The 26,591-nt window shown below is 43.1% G+C and overlaps 1 protein-coding gene across 1 annotated transcript in view; it reads left to right on the forward strand.

The window, feature by feature from the left end:
- Positions 1–26,591, forward strand: part of ZBTB17 (zinc finger and BTB domain containing 17) — a gene marked incomplete in the record, with an annotated part of 1,293,515 nt that overhangs the window by 311,820 nt on the left and 955,104 nt on the right. Inside the window, 1 exon segment of the mRNA XM_044060452.1 lies at positions 16,603–16,903. Coding sequence (XP_043916387.1) covers positions 16,603–16,903 — 301 coding nt within the window.

Consider the following 26,591-nt stretch of genomic DNA (forward strand, 5'->3'; position numbering starts at 1 on the left):
CAAATGTTTTTATTCTTCTATTACTGAAGCCTCTAATTTGGACAATAGGGAGAAAAAACTGCTCAATGACATATTGGGTAAGAAGGATGTCCATATTATGAAACCGGACAAGGATGATGGGTTGGTGGTGATGGATGTTTCTGAATACAATAGTAAAATGTTTAAACTGTTGTTTAGTGACACATACTGAAGTCTCATGTAATGAGATGAACATTGCTTACAGGAACATTGCTCTCACCCTGCATGAGTTACTATTGAATGGTCAGTTGAAACTAAGTGAACACGATTTTTTTAGACACCAAGGAAACAAGGATCCCAACTATTTTTGGGATCCTGAAGATTCAGAAGTCAATCAGCAACCCACCCCTGTATCCAATAGTAGATGCCAAGGCCTCCAAGACATTTGCTCTAGTAAAATTTGTTGACTACAAGGTGAAGGGAGTACTTGATGGAAGAGGCACTATTATCAGGGACTCCTGGGATTTTCTCACCAAAATAAAACCTGAGATGTGTGACGATGGTCTCATTATGGTGACCATCGACATTAAAGATTTATTCTCAATCATTCCACACCATGAGGGCTTGGAGTGGTTTTATGAATATTTGTGTTTCAACTCCAGTCTAGCGCATAACACCATCTTGACTGTACTTACATGTATGGAGCTTGTGCTCGAAAACAATTTTATTTGCTTCGAGGGCCAGTTTTTTAAACAAAAGCAAGGAGTAGCAATGGGTGCCTGTTGTCCCCCAAGTTTTGCCAGCATTGTGCTAGCACACTGGGAGAATTTATTTCTTTTAAACTCAACTTACAAGGACTCTTGGGCCCTATACGGGCGTTACCTTGATGACCTGATGATTTTCTGGAAGGGTAGTGAAGAGGAACTAGATAGGTTCTTCATTCACATTAACCAAACCACCTCCTTCCTTAAATTCACCATGGCCAGAGACAATGATCAACTGAATTTTCTGGATGTAACAGTCAAAAAAGACTATGTAAACAAGGCTTTCACTTCTCATTTGTGTAGGAAGCCAACATACTCAAACTCACTGTTGAATTTTGATAGCTGTCACTCGGTGCACCAAAAAAAGAGCCATAGTTAAGTGCCAGTATGTTAGGTTAGCTAGAATGGTGTCAGGACTGGATGATTTTTTGAGTGAGTGTGCTAAGTTAAAAAACATGCTGACTGGAAGGGGTTACCCTGGCAGTTTTGTTCAGGACATTGCCAATGAGGTGATTAGAGAAAGGGAAATCAGGACTATTTTTGCTTATTGTCCAATGAGAATGGCCCTACTGGAGCAACCCAGACTGGGAGACAGGATTGTTTCTCAAGAGCTTTTATTCTTCCTTTTAGTGTTGACTTCTACAATATCAGGAACATTATATGTAGATTATGGGACATGTTCACTATTGACAACGATGTTCACTCAGTAGTACAAGCCTACTATAGTTTACAAGAAAGAAGTTAGTTTACAGGGCCTATTAGAAAGTGACTCTTGTGTACCCACACTGAGTGGTTGCTACAAATGCAGGAGGTGTAAACAGTGTCAAGCCATGTTTCAAGATGAGGCCATCAAAACCACTGGTTATGGTATGGTAAAACCTAGGAAAGAGAGACTCCTGTTATTCAAAGGGGTGGTGTATGTCACAGTGTGTGACCTATGCGACAGTTTCTATATTGGTAAGACCAAAAGAGCACTGAGGCAAAGGGTGTATAAACACCTGTATGACATCAGGAATAAAAACATAAACAGTGCTTTGTACAAGCACATTTGTGCGTGCCCCACACATACTTTTAAGTTTGGGGCCATAGGCCATATTGATCTTGGGGCAAGAGGGAGACCAATGGATGAATGGCTAGAATTTAAGGAATTGACATGGCAGATTAAAACTATTGCCTGCCAATTACCAGGTCTTAATGACAGAATTTCCTTGAGTTCTGTTTTAAAATTAAAATCAATGTACTTTTTATAGGTTTATCAGTTGTATTTGTTGCAAGAATATCAGGTTTTAACATTTTTTATTAACTTTGTATAATGTCTGTTTTAGAGGAAATTATGTAATTACATTGACCAATGGTTAGGTGGGGTGGTGTATATATATTTGTCATGATCATGTGATTTTTTTCTGATGAAGTCTGAAACTTGACAAAAAGCGCTTAAATAAACCTGGATTTTTGATGGTGGTCTGTTTTGCACGCTTCTTTCATCTAGTTGCTGCTTTTGAGTGGTTTTACTTTTTTTATTTCTTGGTTTCTTGGTGTTGAGTTTTAAGCCGTGTTTTTGGCACCAGTCATTTTCTGTGTCTCTTTCTTGTAGGATGTTAGTGTCTTGGAGAAATTCTTTGACTGCTCTTAGTATGCAGTCATCTGCAAACTTGGTCAGCTAGAGGCCTTTGATATTGGCTTTGACTTCCAAGAAGTAAATGTCAAAAAGGAGTGGTCCAGCACCGTGTTCTGAGTGACTCCACTACTTACCGGCCTCTTTGTGGAGGTGGTCTCCCCTATCCTAACTCTCTGGGTCTTGTTTGAGATCCAGCTGGTTATCCATTAAGTAACATAGGGATTAATGCCTAATTCTCCGAGTTTATTTACACTGTGTGAGTGGAGTATTGTGTCAAATGCCGTAGCCAAATTAAGGTAGGCAGTGTGTACTATTTTGCACTCAATCACTGCCTCAGTGACTTTTTCAAAGTTGTCCACCAGATTTGATTAGGAAAGATCTGCCTTTAACAAATCCACACTGGTTTAGATCCAGTTTCTGAAGGTTTCCTTTATCGTTATTAATCATATCCATGATGATTCTTTCCATGACTTTGGATATAACAGCAGTCAGATTTATGGGCCTGTAGTTCCTTGAGTCCATTGATGGACTGCCGTTGTACAGAGGGGTGATTATTGCAGTCTTCCATTCACATGACACGCAGCCTGTGTGGAGGCTATGGATATATAGTAACTTTCTAGAGGTTCAAATATGTTGTGATTCAGGCTATGTAGGAGGCATCCTGGGATATTATCAGGGCCCATTGATGTGATGGTGGTAGCCTTAGAGTGCATTTATGACTTGCACCCTAATGATAGTTGGGGGAGTATGTTTGATGATATTACTTAGGAAGCTGGAGAAAGGAGATAAAATTGGAGTTGAATTTGTCAGCTAGCATATGTGCTATGTCTTTCAGCTCCGTTTAAGTGGTTCTATTAACAGTCCATTCTCTGCACTGTAGTGTACTGCCTTTGAGGTTTCAAACACAGCTATAGAAAGCCTCATGATTGTCCTTGGCCTGGGAGGCTGTCTAGCTCAAAATTGGTTTTGGTAGACTTTAGCCTCCCAGGCCAAGGAGGGAGTACTATCTTTACCTCAAGACTGGCTTTGGTCGACTTTTACTGCACCCTCTAAAGTCATTCTTTTTTAGCCTGATGACAGAGGTTTTATCCTGGTGTGCATTGCACTTCAGAATTTTAGCTATGACTTTTTTCCTTTTCTTATTCAGTCTGTTTAGATTCCAACAGGGTGGTTTGTTTTTTTGAGTTTGCTCTGGGCTTGTTTCTCATAGGAGTAGTTGTCTATGCATCTATTAACATGATTTTACAGGCCTTCTGTGTACGGTTCTGTATTGGCAGCTGTGTTCCCCAGGTTTGAGATTCTTGACATTCTGTTCGGTAATTGTTTGATAATGGGTAGTTTGCCTTAGAGTAGTTCTTAACTGTTGCAGGATTTTCTGGAGTCACCACATTGATTTTTATTTAGAAGGAGACAGTGTTATGGTCTAACCTTACCAGAGAGAACACTACAGTGAGGAGGTGCAGCATTTTCTCATGTTTGATATCCGATCCAGTATATTTGCACTCCTAGTGGACAAGTAGACTGACTACTCTGGAGTATTTGAGTTTACAAAGTCCAGGAATCTCTGAGCCTGCACGTTTGTGGTTGTGTAGGATTCACAGTTTATACAGGGATAGTCTCCCATGAATATGGTATTAGGTAGAATGGCAAGTGTCTCCAGTAGGTCTAAACATAAGCTATAGCCTTTGTGGGTTATAGATGGTGATGTATAGCTTGTAAGGATATTATATTGGACTCTACCTATGATAGTTTGGACTTGGAGAAAATCGAGCATGTCATCTTGTTTGACTAGCCTTGAGGTATGTTTGTTTTTGATGCAGATAAAAGACATTTCCACTTTTAGTCCCTGCCTATGCAGTAGCTGGTCTAAATCAGTGGAAGGCATTGTATCCCTGCATACTGCCAGTGCCTTCCATGGCTTTAACATAGGTTTGCATCCTTCAAGGTGAGGAGAGCTTGGCGGGAATAGAATTTCTTGTTTAGGCTCCTAGCATTGAGCAATAACACCTTTAGATTCCCTTGTGTTAATTTTGCCAAGTTGGAAGGTTTGACAGTTTGGCATTGCCTAAAAAAAGGCACATTGAGGGAGGACAATGTTTTAGTCAATATTCAAAAGCCTAGGGAAGACAGGGGCAGACAGACCTTGGCAAGGTAATGTGGTCTGTTGACCATATCCTCCCATGCTGACAAATAGTGTACCCAGTTTGAATGACACCAGAAGCTAAGCTATTTATTAAAGCCAGTCATTTTTTTTCATATAGTGGCATCTTCCTTGGTGAAGTTAGAATGCTGCTCAGTGCTAGGTTCATACCAGCCTGGGGCACATGGTCTCAAAGCTCTATAATATCTCTCTTCATTTAACCAAGAGAGGTACATCTCAGATCATTTACACCCATATGGACTGACAAAGTCAAACTGGTAATTGTGGTTCAGTGACCTGACACCTGATAGGCAAGTGACCACGAGTCTCTCCTTGTTGAGGCTGGTGAGTGGAATGTCTGTATATGTCACAATGGACTAGAGTATTTGGTAGTGTGTTGGCTTACCTTATGGAATTTGCAGTTGAGGCAACATGGAGTGTGGTTATATGTGTGGTGATGGGTGTTGTTTTCATAGAGTGCTTTTGAGTTTGTCAAGGATAATTAGTGCTGGTCGAATGCTGGGAGGTCATTACTGTTTACGAAGATTATTTTTTAGTCCCTCAGTGTTAGGTGCATACTATGCATGGTAGGTTTATTGTGTGTGTTACTGACATCCTGATTATTTTGAATGCTTGTATGCAAATGTCTTGCCTCCAATGACATTGTGTAATTACGTCTCTCTCTCTTGTACTGTATTGGTCTCTGTAAAGATTAGTTAGTTATCTGTCAACATGAGACAGTTGCTACATCAAATAAGGATGCCCATACGTACGAGACTAGTGATGGAGAAATTGGGAAAGTGCATATCCATGGTGCCAGATCCTTCTGGGCAAACTACAGTGGTGTACAGTTTTATCCTGGTGTGCATTGCACTTCAGAATTTTAGCTATGACTTTTTTCCTTTTCTTATTCAGTCTGTTTAGATTCCAACAGGGTGGTTTGTTTTTTTGAGTTTGCTTTGGGCTTGTTTCTCATAGGAGTAGTTGTCTATGCATCTATTAACATGATTTTACAGGCCTTCTGTGTACGGTTCTGTATTGGCAGCTGTGTTCCCCAGGTTTGAGATTCTTGACATTCTGTTCGGTTTATAGTGAGCCACTTTGGGTGCTTTTGAGGTTAGAAACAAAAACTAGATTATGTAGAAGTCTATTCATGAACAGTGATTTTTACTGCACTAATTAGTTGCTCTTTGCACAACTGAGTTATTGGGTAGAGTTTTAGATGTAGTTTTATATGAAAAATTTAGTTTCTAAGTGCTTGCATGTATACAAGGCCTGGCTAAACACCAGTAGCCCTCTAGCCAATAAAACAACTTTACTTTTATTCTTCATGTGTTTCCCAACTTGGACAGACCAAGCTACTCCCTACTGCCACTAGATGAGTCAAGTCATCTTAATGTAAAACACAAAGGTTAGCTAAAAGTGAAAAGCTAAGGGAAACCAATTCAACAACTAGCTAAGACAGCACTAATCCAGCAGTGAGGACATTGGAAAAGTATTTACTTTACAGTCTTAAAATGCAGTTAAATTTATAACGCAACAATTTCACTTGGTTGATATGATGTGATACTAATGGAGACAGAATCCTTTGAAGAGAATCGTAACCCTGACACTGATACTCTTAAAAAGCAAATATTTAATCTTAAAGCTATAAGCCCAGCACTCTCACTGCTGAAGTACTGGATATGCTAAAAATGCAGAACAGCAACTTTTTTCACAAAAAGGGCAATAAATGCAAGGGAAAATGCACAAAATTTGCTATAAGCTCAACACTTTCACTGCTGAGACAGTAGGCAGAAGACTGTAGGACCAATTAAGATAAAGATCAGAGCAAACAACTTTTACCTGAAAATAGACAATAAATCAATTCACACAAAAAGCCTGTGTAACTGTACAGGTGACAGAAAGTGCTAGTAGAAAATGCAATAAAATGTAAAAAAAGAAAAGTGTGTGTGTGTGTGTGTGTGTGTGTGTGTGTGTGTGTGTGTGTGTGTACACACACGCACACACACACTGTATATAAAAAGTTTACACACCCCTGTTAAAATGCCAGGTTTTTGTGATATAAAAAAATGAAATCACAATAAATCATTTCAAAACTTTTCCCGCCTTTAATGCGACCTATAACCTGTACAATTCAATTGAAAAACAAATCTGTTGGGGGAAAAAATATAAAAAAATGTACAATACACTGGTTGCATAAATGTGCACACCCTTAAACTAATACTTTGCTGAAGCACCTTTTGATTTAATTTAGAGGGAGTTTATAGTGAGGAAGATAACTCATGCAATACTGTTTGGCTTGTGGGCACTCAGCATTATGGATGCATGGAAAACAGTGGGATGGAAGAAGTATTTAAATAGCTTAAACAACCGACAATAGCAGTGAAGGAGGAGAGGGAGGGAATTTGGTGGCCTGATTACAGTAAGTGGCAGAAAACAGTGACACTGGCTGTTTAAAACCAGATCAGCAGAAAGGAAAGGAGGTTGAGGGGGGAAAATATAACCTAGGCCCCCAAGCCAGTAAGCACAAGCAACACTTGAAACTGCCTTTGACCCTGAGGCCTACTAGCTACTTATAGCAAAGTGGCATTATCTAAACAAAAAATGTTTACTTACAAAAAAAAAAAAAAAAGTAATTTGCTTTCCACACACGCAATACCATTCTTACTTTTCTATATAGAGATTCTATAGAAACTAGATTTCTTTGTTTAAATATGGCAGCAGGAAGTGCTCCCACACCACAAAAGCCTCAATGGCTGCAATAAATGACAGGGACAGTAACATATAAAATTAAGGAAGCAACAGTAATCCAATTAGTAAATGGATCAATTAAGTAAAACAAAAAATTGTAACTAGGCCCCCAAGTCTGTCTCTTACTGAAGCTGTCTTTGACTCTGAGGACTGTTAACTACTGCTAACAAAAAGAAACAAAATATTTACTTGCAAAAAGCCATCAGTCTCCCTGTTTTCTATTCAAAACAAAACAAAAAAACGAGTGAGAAAAGATTCGACACATTCTGGATGTGCAAAGGCAACTCTGGTACAATCTTGACAGAACTAAGTCCTTTAGAAAAGCTAACCGGTTCTATGTTTCTTCTTGTGGGCCTAAGAAAGGTCAACACATGTCTAAACAGACTATTTCTATGTGATTATCCTCTGGTATTGCTTTTTGTTATTCCCATTATGGAAAATCTATTCCTAGCAGTGCTAAGACTCTAGGAGGATATGCTTTTAACTTCGACGATGGCATATTGGAAAGGAGTGGACTACAGAGGTGTTTTAGAGGCAGCGACTTGGTCCTTTATCCATGCTTTTACAAAGCACTACAAGCTGGATTCCTTTTTCTGGTCCAGAGCTTGATTTGCTAAGACCATTCTCCATTGGCGTCTGGGCCTTTATCTTTTCCTTTTCCCATGTTGGATACTCTGTGGTAGTCCACCCATATGCAATTACAGCAGGTAGACCGATGAACATAGTACAGTTGTGTATTTTGCACTTAATAACTATAAATGTTTGAATTCTTCACTGCTATAGTAGCTGCACCCACCCATCATCCCCCTTTTACATATTGTGGGATGCATGCCAATGTGCGTCTTATCAAACATCAGATGCTCATAAGAGCGAACAAAGAAAAAAATATATCATTTTAGACCAAATCTAAAGTGATTTGAAAACAGCAACCATAATCCCTGCTATCTAAATAAGAAAGGTAATTTAGTCTGTATACTTTGCAGGGCTGTGGTTCATTTGTCAGCATGAGGGATTGAATTTCTAGGCAGAGTATCTGACAGTCTGAGACAGGTCCTAGATAGACCTATTATGACATGAATAAGCAAATAAAAATGGTGATTAGCATTAATTCACTAAAGTCACATTCAAAAATGGTTGTTAAAAGAATACTTTGGCTTAACAACGCAAAAATACATATTCCTCATTTGTACTAACCGGTTCAAACTAGAGCTAAGCTATTGGGCACCCCAAGCGATTCCCTATTCTGGTGCTTACCAAGGTTATATTTGAAGACTAAAGAAAATAAAAAGTCTCCAAATCAAGATGAGGACTTTACGAAAAATAAAAATAAATGAAACTGCTCTCTTTCAGATCAAGTTGAGGACTAAGAGATTCATCTCCTTTGCATCTTCGTCAAATCACGTTGAAACTCCTCAGTTTCAGCATACCGGAAGTTCATAGGTGTGTACTAGGCTAATGGCTCTGGAGCCGTTACAAGCCTAGCCCATAATATTACTCTGGCATCGTGCCCAGTGACCTTAGTTCCCAGTACCTCTGTCGAGTAGCGTCACTGGCATGATCCCCTGGGTGAATTTTCTATATCCCATCCACTCATTAAGATTTATCTTGAAGAGGGACAGAGCAGTTGCAATAGCCAGCTTATACCGACAGGCTAGTTTCTGCACCCTAACTTTCGCCACCATTTTCCCAGCCCCTAAACAATGAAGCAGTGAAACTAGAAGCGAGACAAGCAAGGTGACACTACTGGGGCCCAAAATCCTTTTCGTGAATGCTGTGGTTCATAAAAGATGCTTAATGTCCTTGTCATTTAAGCAGCCGCATTCACGATCAAGTGCTTCACTGGTTTTACCAGTGCAGACAGCTCTACTTCAAGGACAGTATTTTTTAAACACCATTATTGAATTATCACTTGTGACATAGGCAAACTTACATTTATATAAAAGTAATCAAACCATATTAACAAGTTCAGATTTACAAACATTATACATCACATATATTGTTGTATCCTATAATCTAAACATTTCATGAATTGTTCAATTCCTGCCATCTCTTAAACCTCATTCCTCCTCCAAAACATTTTCTGCCTGTTTTGTTTCTACAATTTCCATTTTTATACATAAATTACTCCTACCCTTTTCTAAAGATCCCACATGTCCTTCAAGAATGCAACTGCAGTCCTGACATATGGGTTGTCCTGCCTCAGGCAGCCCCTCGGTCGGCCGGATTCCAAAGTCTGGGTCCGGCGTCGGCTGATGTCGCCTCTTCCCCGACGTCAGAGTGGCTGGGGTATAAAAGCATCAGCCGACGCCATCTTCTTCAGTCTTTCTTGCCACGCAGTGCCTGAAGCAGAAGCAGTTCGCAAGTGCCGGTCGGCCAGCTCCTGTGTTTTCAGTTACCGAAGTCATCAAAAATTCAAGTACCCCATTGGGGAACCTTTTCTTGCCTCAGCCGATGTCAGATAAAACTGCAAAAGTTAATAATTTTTTATCTTGTGGTAAACAAATACCTCATAAGGACTTCCATTCTTACTGCCTTCCCTGCCTGGGCCCAGACCACGACGTCTCGGCCTGTGCTGCCTGTGCTTGCTTCAATAAGCGCACACTCAGGCGCCGGGCAGAATTTGCTGAAGACTTTTTTGGGGAAAATTTCACCTATATCATGCCGTCGGAACAACCAACAACACGTATTTCCAAAAAACGGAAGGACCGGGACCGACATTCTCGGCCTGCGACTTCCACCGACCCCACGCCAAAGCCTACCGCGAGTGCATCGGTCTCTTCGGAGGTGGTAATTCAACCGCTCCAGACCAACGACACCGCTTTACCGCACACTTCGGTCCCGGAGGTTACCCCGGTGCCGGTTGTTGATTTTCCTCCTGAAACCGAAGCCCAGGAATTACCTGACACCATACCGGTGGATAAAGTTACTCCAGCACGTGGGACAGCTAGGCCTCCAGTCTCTATGTCCATCAAGGCCTACACATGTGCTAAGGCTGCAAGCCAGGCTAAGGCTCACCCTCCTAAATCCTTTTCCCAGGGTTCCACTTCTGATAAACAGATCATGACTTTAGCTGCAGATCTAATTTCTTTAATCAGAGGCTCTCAGGCACATCCAGACAGAGATTCTCAGCCGCCTGCAGATAAAAGGCCTAGGGTTGAGCAGACAGATACCCTTTCCTCAGATGAAGCCTCTGGGGACTCAGACCATTCAGATTCCCAGGAAGAATCCTTCCAGGCCTACGAGGATTCTGATGCTGATGAATCCATTCCCTCTGCCTCTCCTCCAGAGGATATTTCTTTCGGGGAAATTCTCCACTCCATGAGAGAGCATTTTCAGTGGCAGGGCCAGGATTTCTCTGACTCCAGGAAAAGGCTACGTACTTTCCTTAAGTTACCTCAGCACAGACCATTAGCTATTCCTCCAGTGTTGGATGTCTTGGATGATGTATACTCTCCAGTGCTTCCCCTGATTCTCTCCCTCCTGCTCCTGTCAAGCCAGACAGATATTACAGGGTTCCTGAAACTCATAAGCATCTCTTTAAGGCCCACTCTGTGGATCTAGAAACTATTTCTCAGGGGCCCAAAGGAGTGGCCACCTCCACGGCCAAAAACCCTTTGCCCGCAGACAGGGAATCTAGGTCCTTGGAGAGATGGGGCAAAAAAGTTTATACCTCAACCACCCTTGCCATGAGGGCACTTAACTGTCTTTTTCATATGTTTCAGTATCAGGATTTCTTGATGGATGATTTGCAGAAAGTTAGCCTCTCCTGAGCCTTTAGATAGAAAGGCCTTGCAGGATTTGGTTCATAATACTCAGCAGGTTAGCAATCATTTTCTTCAGTGTGGTTATGATGCATTGGAAGCTTCATGTAGGGCAGCTATGACAGGGGCTGTCTTACGTAGACATGCTTGGTTGAAAGAACAGGCATTGCCAGATCATGTTAAAGTAAAGCTCCTAGATGCACCTCTGGAAAAACATAAGCTATTTGGTGCTAATGCACAGGATGTCTTGAAATCTATTGAGGAAAAGGCTAAATCAGTACAAACAGTCAAAGATTTCCTCCAGGTTCAGCCACTGAGGTTCAGCAGGAATTGGCCTTCATAGAATTGGTCCTTTCCAGACACTGACAAGTTCCAAAGGGGAAAAAACAGGCGTGCTCGAGGTAGAGGGAAATACCGAGGCTCCTACAGGGGCCGCCAATGGCAACCAACTAATCAGAGAAGTGGCGCAGGGACTTCTACTGCTCCACAGGGACAATCACAATGACTTGACTTTGACACCGCCGACCAAGGCTCAAAGAGAAGCACCTTTAGGCGGAAAATTATCCTTATTTTCAAAGAATTGGCATGTTTTAACAAAGGACAAATGGATTCTGGACATAATAGACAAAGGTTACAGGTTCCACTTCCATACCTTACCAACAAGACAAGGCATGCCAAACCTGCCACAAAATCAAAGGGCAGAGGCACTCATACAAGTTTCAAACCTGTTACAGATCAAAGCAATAGAAAAGGTTCCTCCTTAGGAACAAGGTCAGGGATTCTACTCAAGACTGTTCCTTGTTCCAAGAAAAGAAAAGCAATGGAGACCTATACTGGACTTGTCCGCTCTAAACACTTTTCTCATTGTGCCAAAATTCAAAATGCTGACGTTACAGCAACTTCTTCCCATGCTGGGCAAGGGGTCTTGGCTGGTTACTCTGGACCTCAAGGAGGCATACCTGCATGTCCCAATCAGACACAGTTGCAGAAGATACCTCAGATTTCTTGCAGGGTCAGAGCATTATCAATTCTCAGCATTGCCGTTTGGCTTATCTACTGCGCCCAGAGTATTCACAAAATGCCTGGCATCAGTAATTCCACATTGCAGACTCCAGGGGATACAAATATACCCTTACCTGGACGACTGCGTTATACAAGTGGACAGCAAACAAGCCTTGATAAGAAACTTGGACTAGGTCATACACTTAATACAGGCTTTGGGATACACAGTCAACATTCAAAAATCAAGACTACTGCCATCCCAACAAATAATTTTTCCAGGAGCCAAACTGGACACAAACTCACAAATGGCTTTCCTCACAGAAGAAAAACAAGAGCAATTGCCAGATTAATTCAAAAGCCTAGCAAAGCTCACCCAGATGACTGCAAAGAAAATCCTGCAGGCCCTGGGTTTCATGGCATCTTGCATTCTTCTGATTCCACTGGCAAGACTACACATGAGAAAACTACAATGGTACCTAAAAAGTTTATGGTCTCAACACAGCCACAACTTAGAAGAAATTATACCACTCATTCCATGTCTTCAAAAGGAATTTTTGTGGTGGGCACAAGCAAGTCAGTTAAACAAAGGCATGTCTTTCAACAAACCTCAAGCAAGTCAAACCATTACAACAGACGCCTCAGATCATGGATGGGGCACATGGAGGGCAGATGCATGCAAGGGCAATGGGCTCCCCGGAAATGCATCTGCACATAAATCTAAAAGAGATGTTGGCAGTGATTCATGCAATCGAGGCCTTCGGAAAATTTCTTCAGCAAGGTCATCTGCTAATAAAGACAGACAACACCACTGTCATGTGGTACATAAACAAACAGGGAGGCACTCATTCTTACCCCTCTGCAGACTAACAATGACTCTTTGGGAAAAGGCCCTGAAACTGAACTTACAGTTGCAATCCCAGTTTGTTCCAGGCAAGGACAATGTTCTGGCGGACAGTCTAAGCAGAAACATTTTGGACCTGCACGAATGGATGCTGCATTCAGACATTTTTTCACAAATAACTCTTGCATGGGGAAGGCCGGACATAGATCTCTTTGCCTCTCACCTCAATCATCATCTGAAGAAGTTCTGTTCGAGGACACACCATCCTCAAGCCTGGAGAATGGATGCTCTCTCCTTCAGCTGGAATTCTCTGACAATCTATGCATTCCCACCTCTACCATTAATGACCAAGGTGTTACTGAAGATCAAAGCAGAACAACCGAAAGGTATTTTGATAGCTCCAGACTGGCCAAGGCAGCACTGGTATCCATTACTAAGGAGCATATCTCGCACCAAGCCGTGGCCCCTGCCTCAATGGCCTCTGCTTCTAACTCAGCACAAATACAGGATTGTTCATCCCAACCTGCAAACATTGCAGCTGACAGTTTGGAGGGTCCCATGACTTCTACCCATATCTCTCTCCAAAAAAGTTCAAGAGATCTTACTGGAAGCACGCAGACCTTCCACCAGAAAAACTTATTCAGCCAAATGGAAGAGATTCATCACCTGGAATGCCAACAAGGGTCAGGATGCATCAGTAATAAGCATGCCACAGATACTAGAATACTTGGCAGAAATGCTTCATAGTGGCCTTTCATATTCTTCCATAAAAATACACGCTTCAGCAATCTCAGCAAAATACAACTGTGATCCACCTGTGTTTTTCACATCCTTTGCTAAGACAGTTTCTAAGAGGGATAAAGAATATCAAACCTCCCAGGAAACCACCAGTGCATGCATGGGACCTCAACTTCGTCTTGGAAAAATTAACTCATCCTCCTTTTGAGCCAGCAGCATCTTCAGAAATGCAATTTCTCTCCTGGAAAACAGTTTTCCTGTTGGCAGTTACCTCAGCAAGAAGAGTCTCGGAGATACAGGCCCTCATGGCAGTACCTCCATTCCTCATTTTTCATCAGGACAGAGTTTCTTTAAGAACCAGTCCTTCATTCATGCCAAAAGTGATATCCAGGGTGTCTCTAAATCAAGCAATTCACCTGCCTACTTTCTTTCCCAATCCTCAAAATAAAGGAGAAAAGCTGCTGCACACTTTGGACATACACAGACAATTGCACTTACTACTTGGACAGAACAAAGGCCAACAGAAAGTCTGACCAACTATTTGTAGCTTGCGCTGCTGGAGTGCAAGGAAAGGCAATTTCCAAACAATTTCAAAATGGATTGGACACTACATCAGATTCTGTTACTCTTTCCATGGAAAAGGTGTGCCAGCCAATATCAGGCCACACTCCACCAGAGCTATAGCCACCTCCACAGCCTTTCTAAGAGGGGTGGCTACAAAGGACATTCTAGAAGCTGCTACATGGAGCTCCGTGCATATATTTTCCAAACACTACAACCTGCCTTTATATTCCAGATCCCGAGCAGGCTTTGCTTCGGCAGTCCTGCAGGGCATTTTAGCTACACCATCTTTTTCTTGGATCCTACCACCCCCAGCTTGACTATGGTATTCGACCCATATGTCAGGACTGCAGTTGCATTCTTGAAGGACATAGTACAGTTTTGTACCTACCATAAATGTAGATGTCCGATAGATATGCAACTGCAGTCAGGTTTACCCTCCCTCCTGCCCCTCTGTAATTTACTTTTTTGGGTCCACTACCCCTTTTCCAACTTAGCTGGGGATAGCTTTTATGGTGTATCTGTTTATTACTATTGTGCATGTCTGGAATTTTATCCATTTTCTAAATTTAGCCTTCCTTGGAGGGCACCTGGCATCTGGGGCAAGAAACACTGAAGAAGATGGCGTCGGCTGATGCTTTTATACCCCAGCTGCTCTGACGTCAGGGAAGAGGCGACATCAGCCGACGCCGGACCCTGACTTTGGAATCCGGCCGACCGAGGGGCTGCCTGAGGCAGGACAACCCATATGTCAGGACTGCAGTTGCATATCTATCGGACATCTACATTTATGGTAGGTACAAAACTGTACTTTCTTGTTCTTTTATCTCTGCTGCAATATTCACTACTTCATGTATAGGTTTAGTTTTTGGCAGCCACCAGAATTAAACTGAAGAAGCAAAGAAAGAGGCAGAAACACAGCAAAACTGTCTGATTTTCTTTTTGATGGAAAAACATCTCTGGCACATTTATAAGTGGTAGAAAAATTTTTGTAGGGGTAATTTTGGTTGTAATTCTTGTGGTGTAGTTTATGTTGTGGGGTGTGGATGTGTAAATGTAAAATGGTATGTTGGTCAAACAAAAAGAGCAGTGAAAGTTAGGATTATGGAACATTTGAGGGATATCTAATAGAAATTTTAAGAGTCCAGTTGCTGAACACTTTGTGAATATCCATGGGTGGAGCACTAGTTCCTTTTTCTTTAGCATTCTAGCCCAACCTGTGTTAGTTGGGGGGGGGGTGACATGGTGAAAAGGTTGAATGAGTTGGAAAGTAAGTTCATTTTCAATTATGGGACCCTATTTCCTAGGGGTCTCAATCTTGAGGTTAATATATGAAAAGAATTTTTAGTAAATTTACTTTTCTTCTTATTTATAAATATGTGTATTAATGAAATTTGCATTGTCATGTTTTCTGGTTTTACATAAATGTTATATATATATATATATATATATATATATATATATATATATGTATTTTATATACAAAAGTTTAGTAGAATAGTTCATTAATTTAAATATAGTTAATTCAAAATTGATTAATTATTTATAACAAGTTATTTAAATGTTTAGGTTGGCTGTGTTTGATATAATAAAAGGAAAATGTGCATGTATCACTTTAAAAATGTATATGCAGTAAAAATGTGTATCTAGCATTTTAAATAAGTTGTGATTTTTCAATTAATATTTAATTGGATTAATTGGGGTTTGGACCTTTGTATATAAAGTTGGTTGCTTGTACTTGTATTTTGTCCGTTGAAGGCGAATGGCCGAGGTACCAGTGTGTTAAAGTAAAAAGAAAATCAAACAGTTTTGCTGTGTTTCTGCCTCTTTTTTTTTGTTAATATATGTTTCGCTAAAGTGGTGGAGTTGTGAAGTATATTTAAACTTAAGAAGGTCTTACTATGTCTAAGCAATTCAGATCCTGTATCATAGCTCAAAAAAAATGTCCAGTCATTTGCTCACCCAGTATTCCTGTCAGAGTACCCTGTGGGGAATTTTTAAATTCTGCTAACTCATTATACTTCAAGGACAGTTTGAGAGCTAGTCAGCACCTTTCCCAGGCAGCCACTCCTCTCTACCCACCACTGGTGTGGCTCGGGTCATTTTTAATTGAATGATGATGTAATGGAGAATCTAACTGTTTAATCTGCTCACTGAAGTTGCCTTGAGTAGTTTGCCATGGTAGTTGGTGACATAATGAATTTTAGGTGCTTCTTGTAAAAATGAGACTATTGAAATTATTTCTTTTTAGTTAGAAGGTAAAGTGGACCATGAAGTTTTCGATTTGTATCGAACATTTAAAATTGCTATTTAAACTTTTTTAATTGGCGTGAAAGCACTGATAGCACTTTGTCTGCATGTCAATCTCAAATTGTGGGGCATAATTTCCTTGTTATACTGAGGTTGATTAGCTGATCTTGAGTTTATTGAGATGCATTTTTCTTTTCTTTTTTTTTTTTTATTAGCCCGTTAAAGCCCTATATCTGCGGAGAATGTGGGAAGAGCTACCGACTGATCAGCTTACTAAATTTACATAAGAAACGGCACACAGGTGAGGCCAAATACAGCTGTGATGATTGTGGCAAGCTTTTCACCACGTCAGGCAACCTGAAAAGGCATCAACTGGTTCATAGCGGAGAGAAGCCTTACCAGTGTGACTATTGTGGTCGCTCCTTCTCTGATCCCACTGCCAAGATGCGGCATTTAGAAACACATGACACAGACAAGGAGCACAAATGTCCTCACTGTGACAAAAAATTCAACCAGGTCAGTACCTGAAGAGTTTAATGACAGCAGCAGAAGGATTTTACAGTCTGTGATTTTAAAATTTATTTTTAGCCTACCTACGTAGAACACATGTTAATGAGTTCACTGGCTGCCTTTGATATTTCACTGGTGAAACCCATTTGATTTAATGTGTGTTTGAATAGCAGGCTTAATTCCATCTGCCTTTTAAAGAAGGGTAGGCTGGAATCAGTTTCATCCTTCAGTTACTGTATTGCTCTTTGTTGTACAAATGGTTTATTTTTACTGATTTTTTTTTTTAAGTGCTCTCCAGACCTACTTGACTAGGATGTGCACTTGCTCTACCATTGAATGATCCTTATGGTAGACACCTCGATACAATGACTTCTCATTGCTATTCAGAAATAAGCATGCTGATTGGATAGCCCAACCAGTGAGCCTGTTGTAAATCAAGCATAGAAAAAAGTCCAGCCACTGAAGTGCCATTGACGTTCTGTTAGCTTATTCTGAGGGATAGCAAAATATGAGAAAAATCAGGTATGTTCCTCAAATCTAAAGAAACAGAAACATACCCGATTTTCCTTGTGTTTGTCTACTGTTCCTCAGAAACTCCTGACATTTCAAACATTGAAAAAAAAAAACAGCAATGGAGATTCTATCTGTTGCTTCTCCTGCACTGCACTGATGTACTGTGTAAGTGTGGGAATGCAAGTCCCATACACATGCGCAGTACATCAGCCCACAGAAGATAACACCGAAGAAGAATGAAGTGCCATTATACAAAGACATTATTTAAGGAAGGTCAGCAATTGCTTTGTTAAATGTCATTGTGTAAAAAAAAAGCAATAATCCACTCCTCTTTGTGGGTGTATCAGGATTTACCCTTGGCTGTCTTCTTTTAATCACTCGGACTTTGCCTTCGTGATCAGACCACACCAGTCATGGGTAAATCCTGATATTACCAACACACAGTTGTGGATTAATTGCATATTGGAAAGTACTTGTCATTTTTTTTTTAAACTTTTATTACATTATTTTGAGCAGTGATTTGAGTACACCTACATTAATAGAAGGGAAAATGAACAATTGTTAACATTTCTGATTTTTTTTCATGAATTATACATTTATGTTTTCCATTTTCTAGTAATTGCTTTTTTTAGCAACCAATAGCATTGAACTCCATAAGGCATTGCCATGTCTAGACAGTTCAGTTACTATATCCCAGCTCAAAAGAATCATTTATTTGGCTACAGTCTTGTTTCTCCAACATTTATGACCAAGTACTCCGTAGGGAATTTTTAAAATCTGCCAGCTTGTTACATTCCCAAAAAAATGTTCCCAGTTAACCTTCTCTTTCCCATCACACCTCCAGCACTTTCTGTCTACCTGAGGGAAACATTATTTGAAGTTTGCTTGGGGTTTAAAATGTCTGTGTAAACACTTCCATACAAAAATCCTAAACCTTCTGGACTTTGTTGTATAGTAAGGAGCTTACATATGTCCTGCTACTGTTTTTCTGTAATGCCTTTCATTCTCTCTTCCCAATCATTTCTAATTTATATTTATAGTTATCATGAATTTTTATATGCCCTACTAATTCCCTTTTTAATGGCAGCTTCTGTTCTAGAGTAAACCAAAAACTCAAACAGAGCTGGACTTTCACTTAGCACTCCTCATCCTATTCTTGCTCCCTATACTTTATCAATGACTGGTAAGAAATGCAGTCTCTAACCTGCAGTCCAATTTTCGGTTTAGCCTCATCCCACTCAGTAACCTTTCCTTCCCCAGTTATTTGTTCCCAGTACATTTGTTCCTTTGATGATTTTTCTCAAATAATTTCCCTTTTACCTACTTTCTATGTCTCTACTTGCAGTGATCCCTATTGGTAAAATCAACTTTCTCCATTTCTGTGTTGGCTTAGATCTTGGAATACTTTCTGCTGCTTTATATAGTGTTCATAGTGGTTGTTATTCTCATTTGGGTTCAAAATCCTGCTCTTTTCTCATTTCTTGCCCCCCCCCCCCACACACACACACACACACACACACACACTATTTCATCATCATTCATTTTCATTTTTGTATGTAATCTTCTGCTTATGTTATATATTTGAGACTTAACTTTGTAACTCTGAAGCATTTCGTCAGATCAGGTAATCCTAAACCATCTTGTTCTATTTGAAAAGAAACAACTTCCCACTTAACTCTTGCCCTTTTTCCTTAGCAAATATATTAATTTAACTCTTAATTGTGGTCCACAACTTCTCCTTTGGTTGATAAAAATGCATCTGACCTGTATATAAAAATAAAGAAACTAGAAAAATGTTCACTGCTCTTGTCTTACCATTGGTATACATAGTTAAGAGCTTCCAACTTCACAATTTTTGCATTATATTTATTCTCTTCCCACATACACTTAGCTGCTGTAATAGAATCTTTTTAATCTATACATCTAAATACTTCATCTTACCATTTCCCCGTAAGTATGGGTATTGTTGAACCAGTTCATGTTTAAGTGCATAGCCTTTGCTTTATTTTACTTATCTTTAAAAGACTTGAAACTGTCAAAACATGTTCAACAATCACTGAAATGACTTTTTCTGGATTTATCAAGTACAAAGTATCATGTGCGAATAAACTAGCTCTTTTATACCATATCAGTTACATCCTTGAAATCGTGAGTTCCTTATTTTCTCTGACATAAAGTATAAAGTAGATAACAAAGGGGAAAGAGGACACTCCTTCTTTGGTCACTGTATTCAAACTCAACTTGTTCAAGAGGAACCCTCCCACCTTAATTCTTGCCTCTGACCCTTCATTTATCTTCCTGATAAACCCTATTATTCCATCAGGGAATGCAAATTCAGCCATTGCCCTACTAATAAAATTCCATCTGACTCTACTGAATGCCTTCTCTGCATCAAGACCCAGCAACTGTGATTGTGTTTTCTTACACTGTGCTTTCCTTTAGATTATCCTTGTTCTGTTAATGTTGTTGGGTGTTTGCCTCCCCTCCACAAACCCCTTTGATATTTTTCTATTAATTTTGGGAATACCTTTTACTGACCTTTTAATACCTCTCTTCTTTTTTGTACTGGGAGAGCTCTGGTTTGGTCAAACTGCTTTTTTCCAAACTGCAGCCATCTTGGAATCTGCCACTTTTTTAAAACCATTCTGAGTGTCTCTACTTTTCAGAAGTAAAATTTCCCCAAACTGCATACTGTTTCACTTAAATTCCTAAGCTAACAACCAAACTTTTTTATACTGTCAAGTTGGGATGTCTGAAATGTGACAATTAATGGACAGTAGGACCAGCCCTGTCATCTTCATGTTAATCACAAAGTACACTGACCCCAAAAATGTCTGTGCCTTCATTTAAAAATAGCTAAATAATAGGTATGTACTTTGTTTTCCTGATGTAAAAAAGATATGCTCTTTCTTGGTCCAGTATATGTGGAATCAGTGGATATGAACAAAAGTGGATTTGTGTGCACATCACAGTAATAATATAACTAAACTGTTTCTAATTCTTTATGCCCTCATCATCTCTGCATGATTTTTTTAAACCCCACATTTTCTTGGTGTAATAGTTTCATCAGATATTCCAAAGCAATAAGCATATAAAATAAAATCTGAAGTAGGAGATTAATTTGTCAGCAACCTGTGGGTTATGGATCCGATATTGGATCCGAACCGGCATGGTTTATCCAGCTATGGATCCGAGCTCCTAGCTCCTCCCCTCACCCATAATGCCCTGCTCTCCCTACATGACCTCAGAATCTAGTTTGCCACGTTCATGATGACAGCTGGATTTTGAGCTCCTGTCAGCTAAGTGCTTTTTTGGTGTTTCCTAGTATATTTTCTGTCAGAAAATTTAATATTTGTGTGAATGTTGTAGGTTTCCCTTTTGAGATAATTTTTGGTTAATTTGGTTAACTTTATAGTACCCTCCCCTCGCTGGTATGTAGCTTGTGTGCTTGTGGATTCTTTGGGGCCTTCTGTGTGAGTGGTTAATTTAATTTAATTTAAATCTAACTTTCTTTTGTTAAAAAAAAAAAAGTAAAGTAAAAGTAGATTAACTATGTCTGAGGCCCCAAAGGCAATATTTTCAAAATGCTCCGAGTGTGGCCATAAGTTATCTCCTGCTGATGGCCACACTCGGTGCGTTCGATGCCTTGGGGTTGAACACCTCACGTCTGGGTGTTCAATCTGTGCAGGGTTCAACCCCAGAGCATTGAAGGAGCGGAGGTCGAAGCTGGTCTTGGCGGGACTTTTGCCCCCGGACTCGGCTCCGGCCTCCACCCCGTTGGTAGCTACCGCTCTGGCGGTTCCTGCCGTGCCTGCTCCCCCTCCTCCTCCCAGGATTCAAACTCCCTCTTTGGGTTCCGAGGAGAGGGAAGCCAGGAAGAAGGACCGGAGAGAGAAGCACCATAAGCGGCGGGCCGAGACCTCCGTTTCGGCCCCCGCCAGCGAGCTTCTCCTCCGGCCTCTCTGGCTGCTGGCTCTCCTCCTCCTCAGCTCCGGTCCCTTCTTTTTCACGGGGCCTGAGGAGGAGGAGACCCGATCTCGCCGAGGCTATCGAGGCAGTACTCAAGGCCTACCTCGGTAGCCTCGCCGAGATCGACCTATAGTCTCTCTGGCGCTGATCTGGACCGGATGATGCGAAGGTTCATCCAGGCCCAGATGCAGATGGAGTGCTCCTGCCTCCCGGGGTTCGACCCCATTTTTCAAGCCCATAGCTCCTTCTCCGACCCGCTACCTGGGTTCGGAGTGCTCGGAGCCGGGCAGCTTCGGAGCCGGGGGTGGGTCGGCGCCGACAGTACTAGGTACTTCGGATCCGACCCTGCCCTCGAGTGTCGGATCCGACCTCTCGGAGCCTTGGTCCGAGCTTTGGATCCGGGGGACTCAGTGTGCCTTAGGCGCCGTCCATGTCGGAGCGCACTGGTCCCTCGGATCCGAGGGGCTCGGCGCCGGCTCTGATCCACTCCTTGGATCCGAGGGGGAGCTGACTGTCGGATCCTTTGGTCGAGGCGGCTCCCCTTGCTTTTGATGTAGTGGAGAGGGCTCTGTTGAGGGCATCCGGACCCCGGCCCTTGCTTGGCTCCGTCCGCACTCCATCTGCTCTGGGTCAGACTTCCGTCACCGGCCACTGGGACAGCCGCTTCACTGCCCCAAGCAGTTCCTTTGGAACTTGACACCGCTTGCGAGGGCTCCTCGGACAGCCCCCCCGAGGAAGCACCTCACAAGCACACGTGTAAGAGGAGGCACATAGACTCCCCCGAGTCTTTGACTGAAGACACGGACTTAGAGTAAGGGGAAGGCTCCACAAGATCACCCCCTGAGGATGTCTCCTTTGGAGACATCATGAAAATGCTTTGTATAAGAAGTGGGTGGTCTGCCCCAAAGTCTTCCTCAGACGAGTCCGTGTTCTTGGAGGCATTTGAAGCGGGCCCGTCTACCTCTTGGGTGTCCCCTCCTGCCGACCCCCTGGTGGACCTCATTACCACCAGGGCGTGGAAGGAACCGGACACTGTGGAGCCAATCCCCAAGAGGCCGGACAGGATTCTCAGCCCCCCTGCTGACCATGCCCACTGGAGTAAGAGACCCCCGGTAGATGCCATGTTGACGGCAGCAGCCACCAAGAGGGAACTCGCTCAAGAGAGTCCCTTAGTTCATCCTCCGAGCAAGGAGTCTCGGATGATGGACTGCTTGGGGAAGCGTATGTTTATTTCAGCGACCTTTTCAGTGATGGCGCTCAACTACCTGGCACATGTCATTAGGATACAGCGCGATCTTATCAAAGAATACGCCGCATCCCCCCCAGAGTCCATGTCGGAGGAGGACAAACTTTTGCACTCTACCCATATGGCCACTCTCCATTCTGTGACCAATACCTCTATGCGGTTACTTTCCCATGCTACAGAGGGAGCCGCTTGAGCTGCAGGAGTGGGCCTAGTCACGAGACGCCAGGCCTGGCTCCACCATTGCGATTTCACGGAGCCCTTCAAGGCGTCATTCGTGAACGCCCCTTTTGATGGTTCTGCCCTCTTTGGCAAGACGGTTCGCGACACCTTGGTCCAGAGCGAGAAGGACGGGAAGACGCTGTCTGCCGTCGAAGTCCGCTTCTCTGTGCCCCAGAGGTCCTACTCTAGGAACCAAAAGGGCCAGAAGAAGATGTGGTTCCGGAAGTCGCAGCAATCCCAACCCACTCCGGACAACCAGTACTTCCATGGCAGAGGAGGACAGGGAGGACGCCGCCCCAGGGGCAGAGGGGCTCCCAGGAATTTCGGGTCCAGAGAACCTTTCTCTGAACGGCCCGCGCAGCAACCCTGAGGGGTTGCCCGACTGCTCCTCTCTGGAGGCAGTCAGGGGCGTTGAGCACCTAGCGGCATGGGAGTCCATAACATCAGACCGCTGGGTCCTCCGAATTATATCCAGAGGATACAAAATCCCATTTCTTCACGTCCCAAAACTAAAATCCCTCCCCGACGTTCCACCCGATCAGAGGGAGGCAGCTTCAGCAGAAATTGGCTATCTGCTGAGGAAAAGAGCCATCCAGCCCGTCCCCCCAGACCAGATCGGATCAGGGTTCTACTCCAGGTTCTTTTTAGTGCCAAAAGGCGGGGACCTAAGACCCATTCTGGACCTGTCCCTATTAAACCTAGCAGTTCCCAAGGAGAAGTTCCGAATGGTCACTTTACAATCCATTCTCCCCCTTCTGGGAGAAAACCACTAGATGTGGCTCTATAGACCTCAAGGATGCATACTACCACATACTAATGGACAGACGGTCCAGGAGGTTTCTTCGCTTCCGGCTGGGAGCCAGTCACTACCAGTTCAGGGTCCTTCCCTTTGGTCTCACCACTGCCCCCAGGGTGTTCACCAAAGTATTAACAGTGGTTGCGGCCCACCTGAGGCTTCAGGGGGTGCAGGTCTTTCCGTACCTGGACGACTGGCTTCTCACCGCCCCAACAAGGCATCTACTATCCTTGGCAAGAGACTCCTTTCTTCGCCTAGCTCCCCTAGGCATCACGATGCGAAGGAAAGTCCAACCTGGCCCCTACTCAGTTGATAGAATTCATAGGTGCCAGGTTAGACACGAGGAAGTTAAGAGCCTTTCTCACAACCGACAGAGTTCGGAATCTGCGACTCCAGGTGCGGGCCATCCTCCACTCCAGCTCATTTCCGGCGGAATTGGTCCTGAGGGCACTAGGGTCCATGGCGGCAGCGATTTCTCTTCTCCCACTCGCCCGCTTGAACATGCGGGTTCTTCAGTGGACACTTCAAGTACAATGGTCATATCTTTCTCTCCCCCTGCATCACCCCATTGCAATCAGCAAGGCTTGCAAGCGGTCTCTCTTGTGGTGGCTCCATTCCAAGGATCTCCACGGAGGCCGCCCCTTTTGTGCATCTCCCCCTCTCGCCACAGTGACCACGGATGCCTCCCGCCTCGGGTGGGGGGGGGGGCATTTTGCGGGCCGGACGGTCCAAGGCACGTGGAACGACTCAGAGACCTCCCTGCATATCAGTGTTCTGGAGATGAGAGCGGTGCTGTTGGCGTTGCAAGCACTTCAAGCCTTTCTTCCCCTAGGAACAATTGCGATTCAGTCAGACAACATGTCAGTGGTCTGGTACATCAACAAACAGGGAGGAACCAGGTCTTACCCTTTATGTCGAGAAGCCATGAGAGTGTGGGAATGGGCGATCTCCACCAACTGCTTTCTCATCGCAATGCATATTCCGGGTCTGTCCAACATCCTTGCGGACAAGCTCAGTCACACCATTCTCTCCCCGTACGAGTGGTCTCTCAATGCTCAAGTAGCAAAACATATCTTCGCACAGTGGGGAACTCCTTGTTGTGATCTCTTTGCTTCTCCCTTAAACACCAAGTGTGACAGTTTTTTCGCTCTAATCCCTCCTCCAGGGGATTCCCCGAGAGACGCTCTGGTGCATGCTTGGCCTCCCGGTCTTCTTACATACCCCTTTGCCTCTGATGCTCCAGGTTCTTCAGAAAGCCTCTCGGTTGGGGTGCATAATGATCCTCATAGCCCCATTCTGGCCTCGGCAGATCTGGTTCCCTTACCTAAGGTCTCACTCAGTGAATCCACCTTGGATTCTAGATCCCATTCCGGATCTGATATCACACCCATCGAACCTACCAACTCCGAACCTGGACAACCTCAAGTTGACTGCTTGGCTGCTCCAGTTCCACTCCTAATCAGGACTCTCGGTATCTTGTCCCCAGTTAAGGCCATTCTGGTAGCGGCCCACAAGCCCTCTACCAGAAAAATTTACCGCAGTAAATGGAAGCGATTCTCCATTTGGGCGGAGCGGCAGGGTCTAGATCCTTTCACGGTTCCCCTTCCTTTGGTGCTAGACTTCCTTACCACTCTTTTTAATGATGGCGCCAGTAGTTCCACGGTCAAAGTTCAGCTAGCGGCCATTTCTCATTATCATGTTGGTCATGACTCTGGACCTCTTATGTCTGCCAAATTATGTAAAATCTTCCTAAAAGGCACCTTTCTGCTTAGACCCCCCCGTCAAGCAGGCGGTTCCACCCTGGGATCTTTCCTTGGTTCTTCAGGCCTTGACCGCTCCCCCCTTCGAGCCTGCTGCCACAGTAGATCTAAAATTCTTATCTCTTAAGACTTCATTTTTAGTAGCCATTTCTTCGGCCAAAAGAGTTTCGGAACTTCAAGCTCTGTCCATGAAGCCGCCTTACTTGATCTTCCATCCAGACCGCGTGTACCTCAGGATCAATCCCTCTTTTCTTCCTAAGGTAGCTTCGGAAGCAAACATTAATCAGTCCGTCAACCTCCCTGTTTTCTTTCCTAAATATCAGAACAAAGGCGAGTACAAGCTGCATTCATTGGATGTTCACAGGCAGCTTCACTTTTATCTTAACAGGACAGCTGGTCACAGGCTATCCGACCAATTGTTCATTTCCTTTGCCAAATTCAATCTGGGTAAACCAATTTCCAAAGTCTCCTTGTCACGCTGGATTTCCCAGTGTATTCTATTAGCTTACCAAGCTTCGGGAGGCCCGCCGGACGGAGTCCATGCTCATTCAACCCGGTCTGTTTCTACCTCAGCGGCCTTTAAGGCTAGGATTCCTCTGGATGACATTTGTTCAGCAGCCACTTGGGCTTCATCTCATACCTTTATTTCTCATTACAAGCTGGATATCACGTCTAGAGGTAGAGCATCTTTTGGCTCCGTGGTGCTCTGGAATATCCTTCCATGACGGCCGCCCAAGACTCTGGTAGCTGGGGACTCTGTCCCACAGGTTGCTGACAAATGAATCTCCTACTTCAGATTTAGAAGTTATGTACTTACCATAACGTTCCATCTGAGTAGGTGGATTCATTTGTCTGCAACCATCCCGCCCTCCTATCCCCCCTGGCCTGGTCAGTTTCCTGCATAGAATGTGTTACCCTTTGGTTAGGGTATTGGATACAGGGCAAACTCGATCTGAGGTCATGTAGGGAGAGCAGGGCATTATGGGTGAGGGGATGAGCTAGGAGCTCGGATCCATAGCTGGATAAACCATGCCAGTTCGGATCCGATATCGGATCCATAACCCACAGGTTGCAGACAAATGAATCCACCTACACAGATGGAACGTTATGGTAAGTACATAACTTCTAATTTTAACATGTTTGGTGTTTATGCAAATTCCTGACTGCTGCATTAATCATATTATCTACTGA

This window comes from Protopterus annectens, chromosome 2.part0 (assembly GCF_019279795.1).
Source record: "Protopterus annectens isolate FY-2018-M chromosome 2.part0, PAN1.0, whole genome shotgun sequence".
In the NCBI taxonomy this organism is placed as follows: domain Eukaryota; kingdom Metazoa; phylum Chordata; order Ceratodontiformes; family Protopteridae; genus Protopterus; species Protopterus annectens.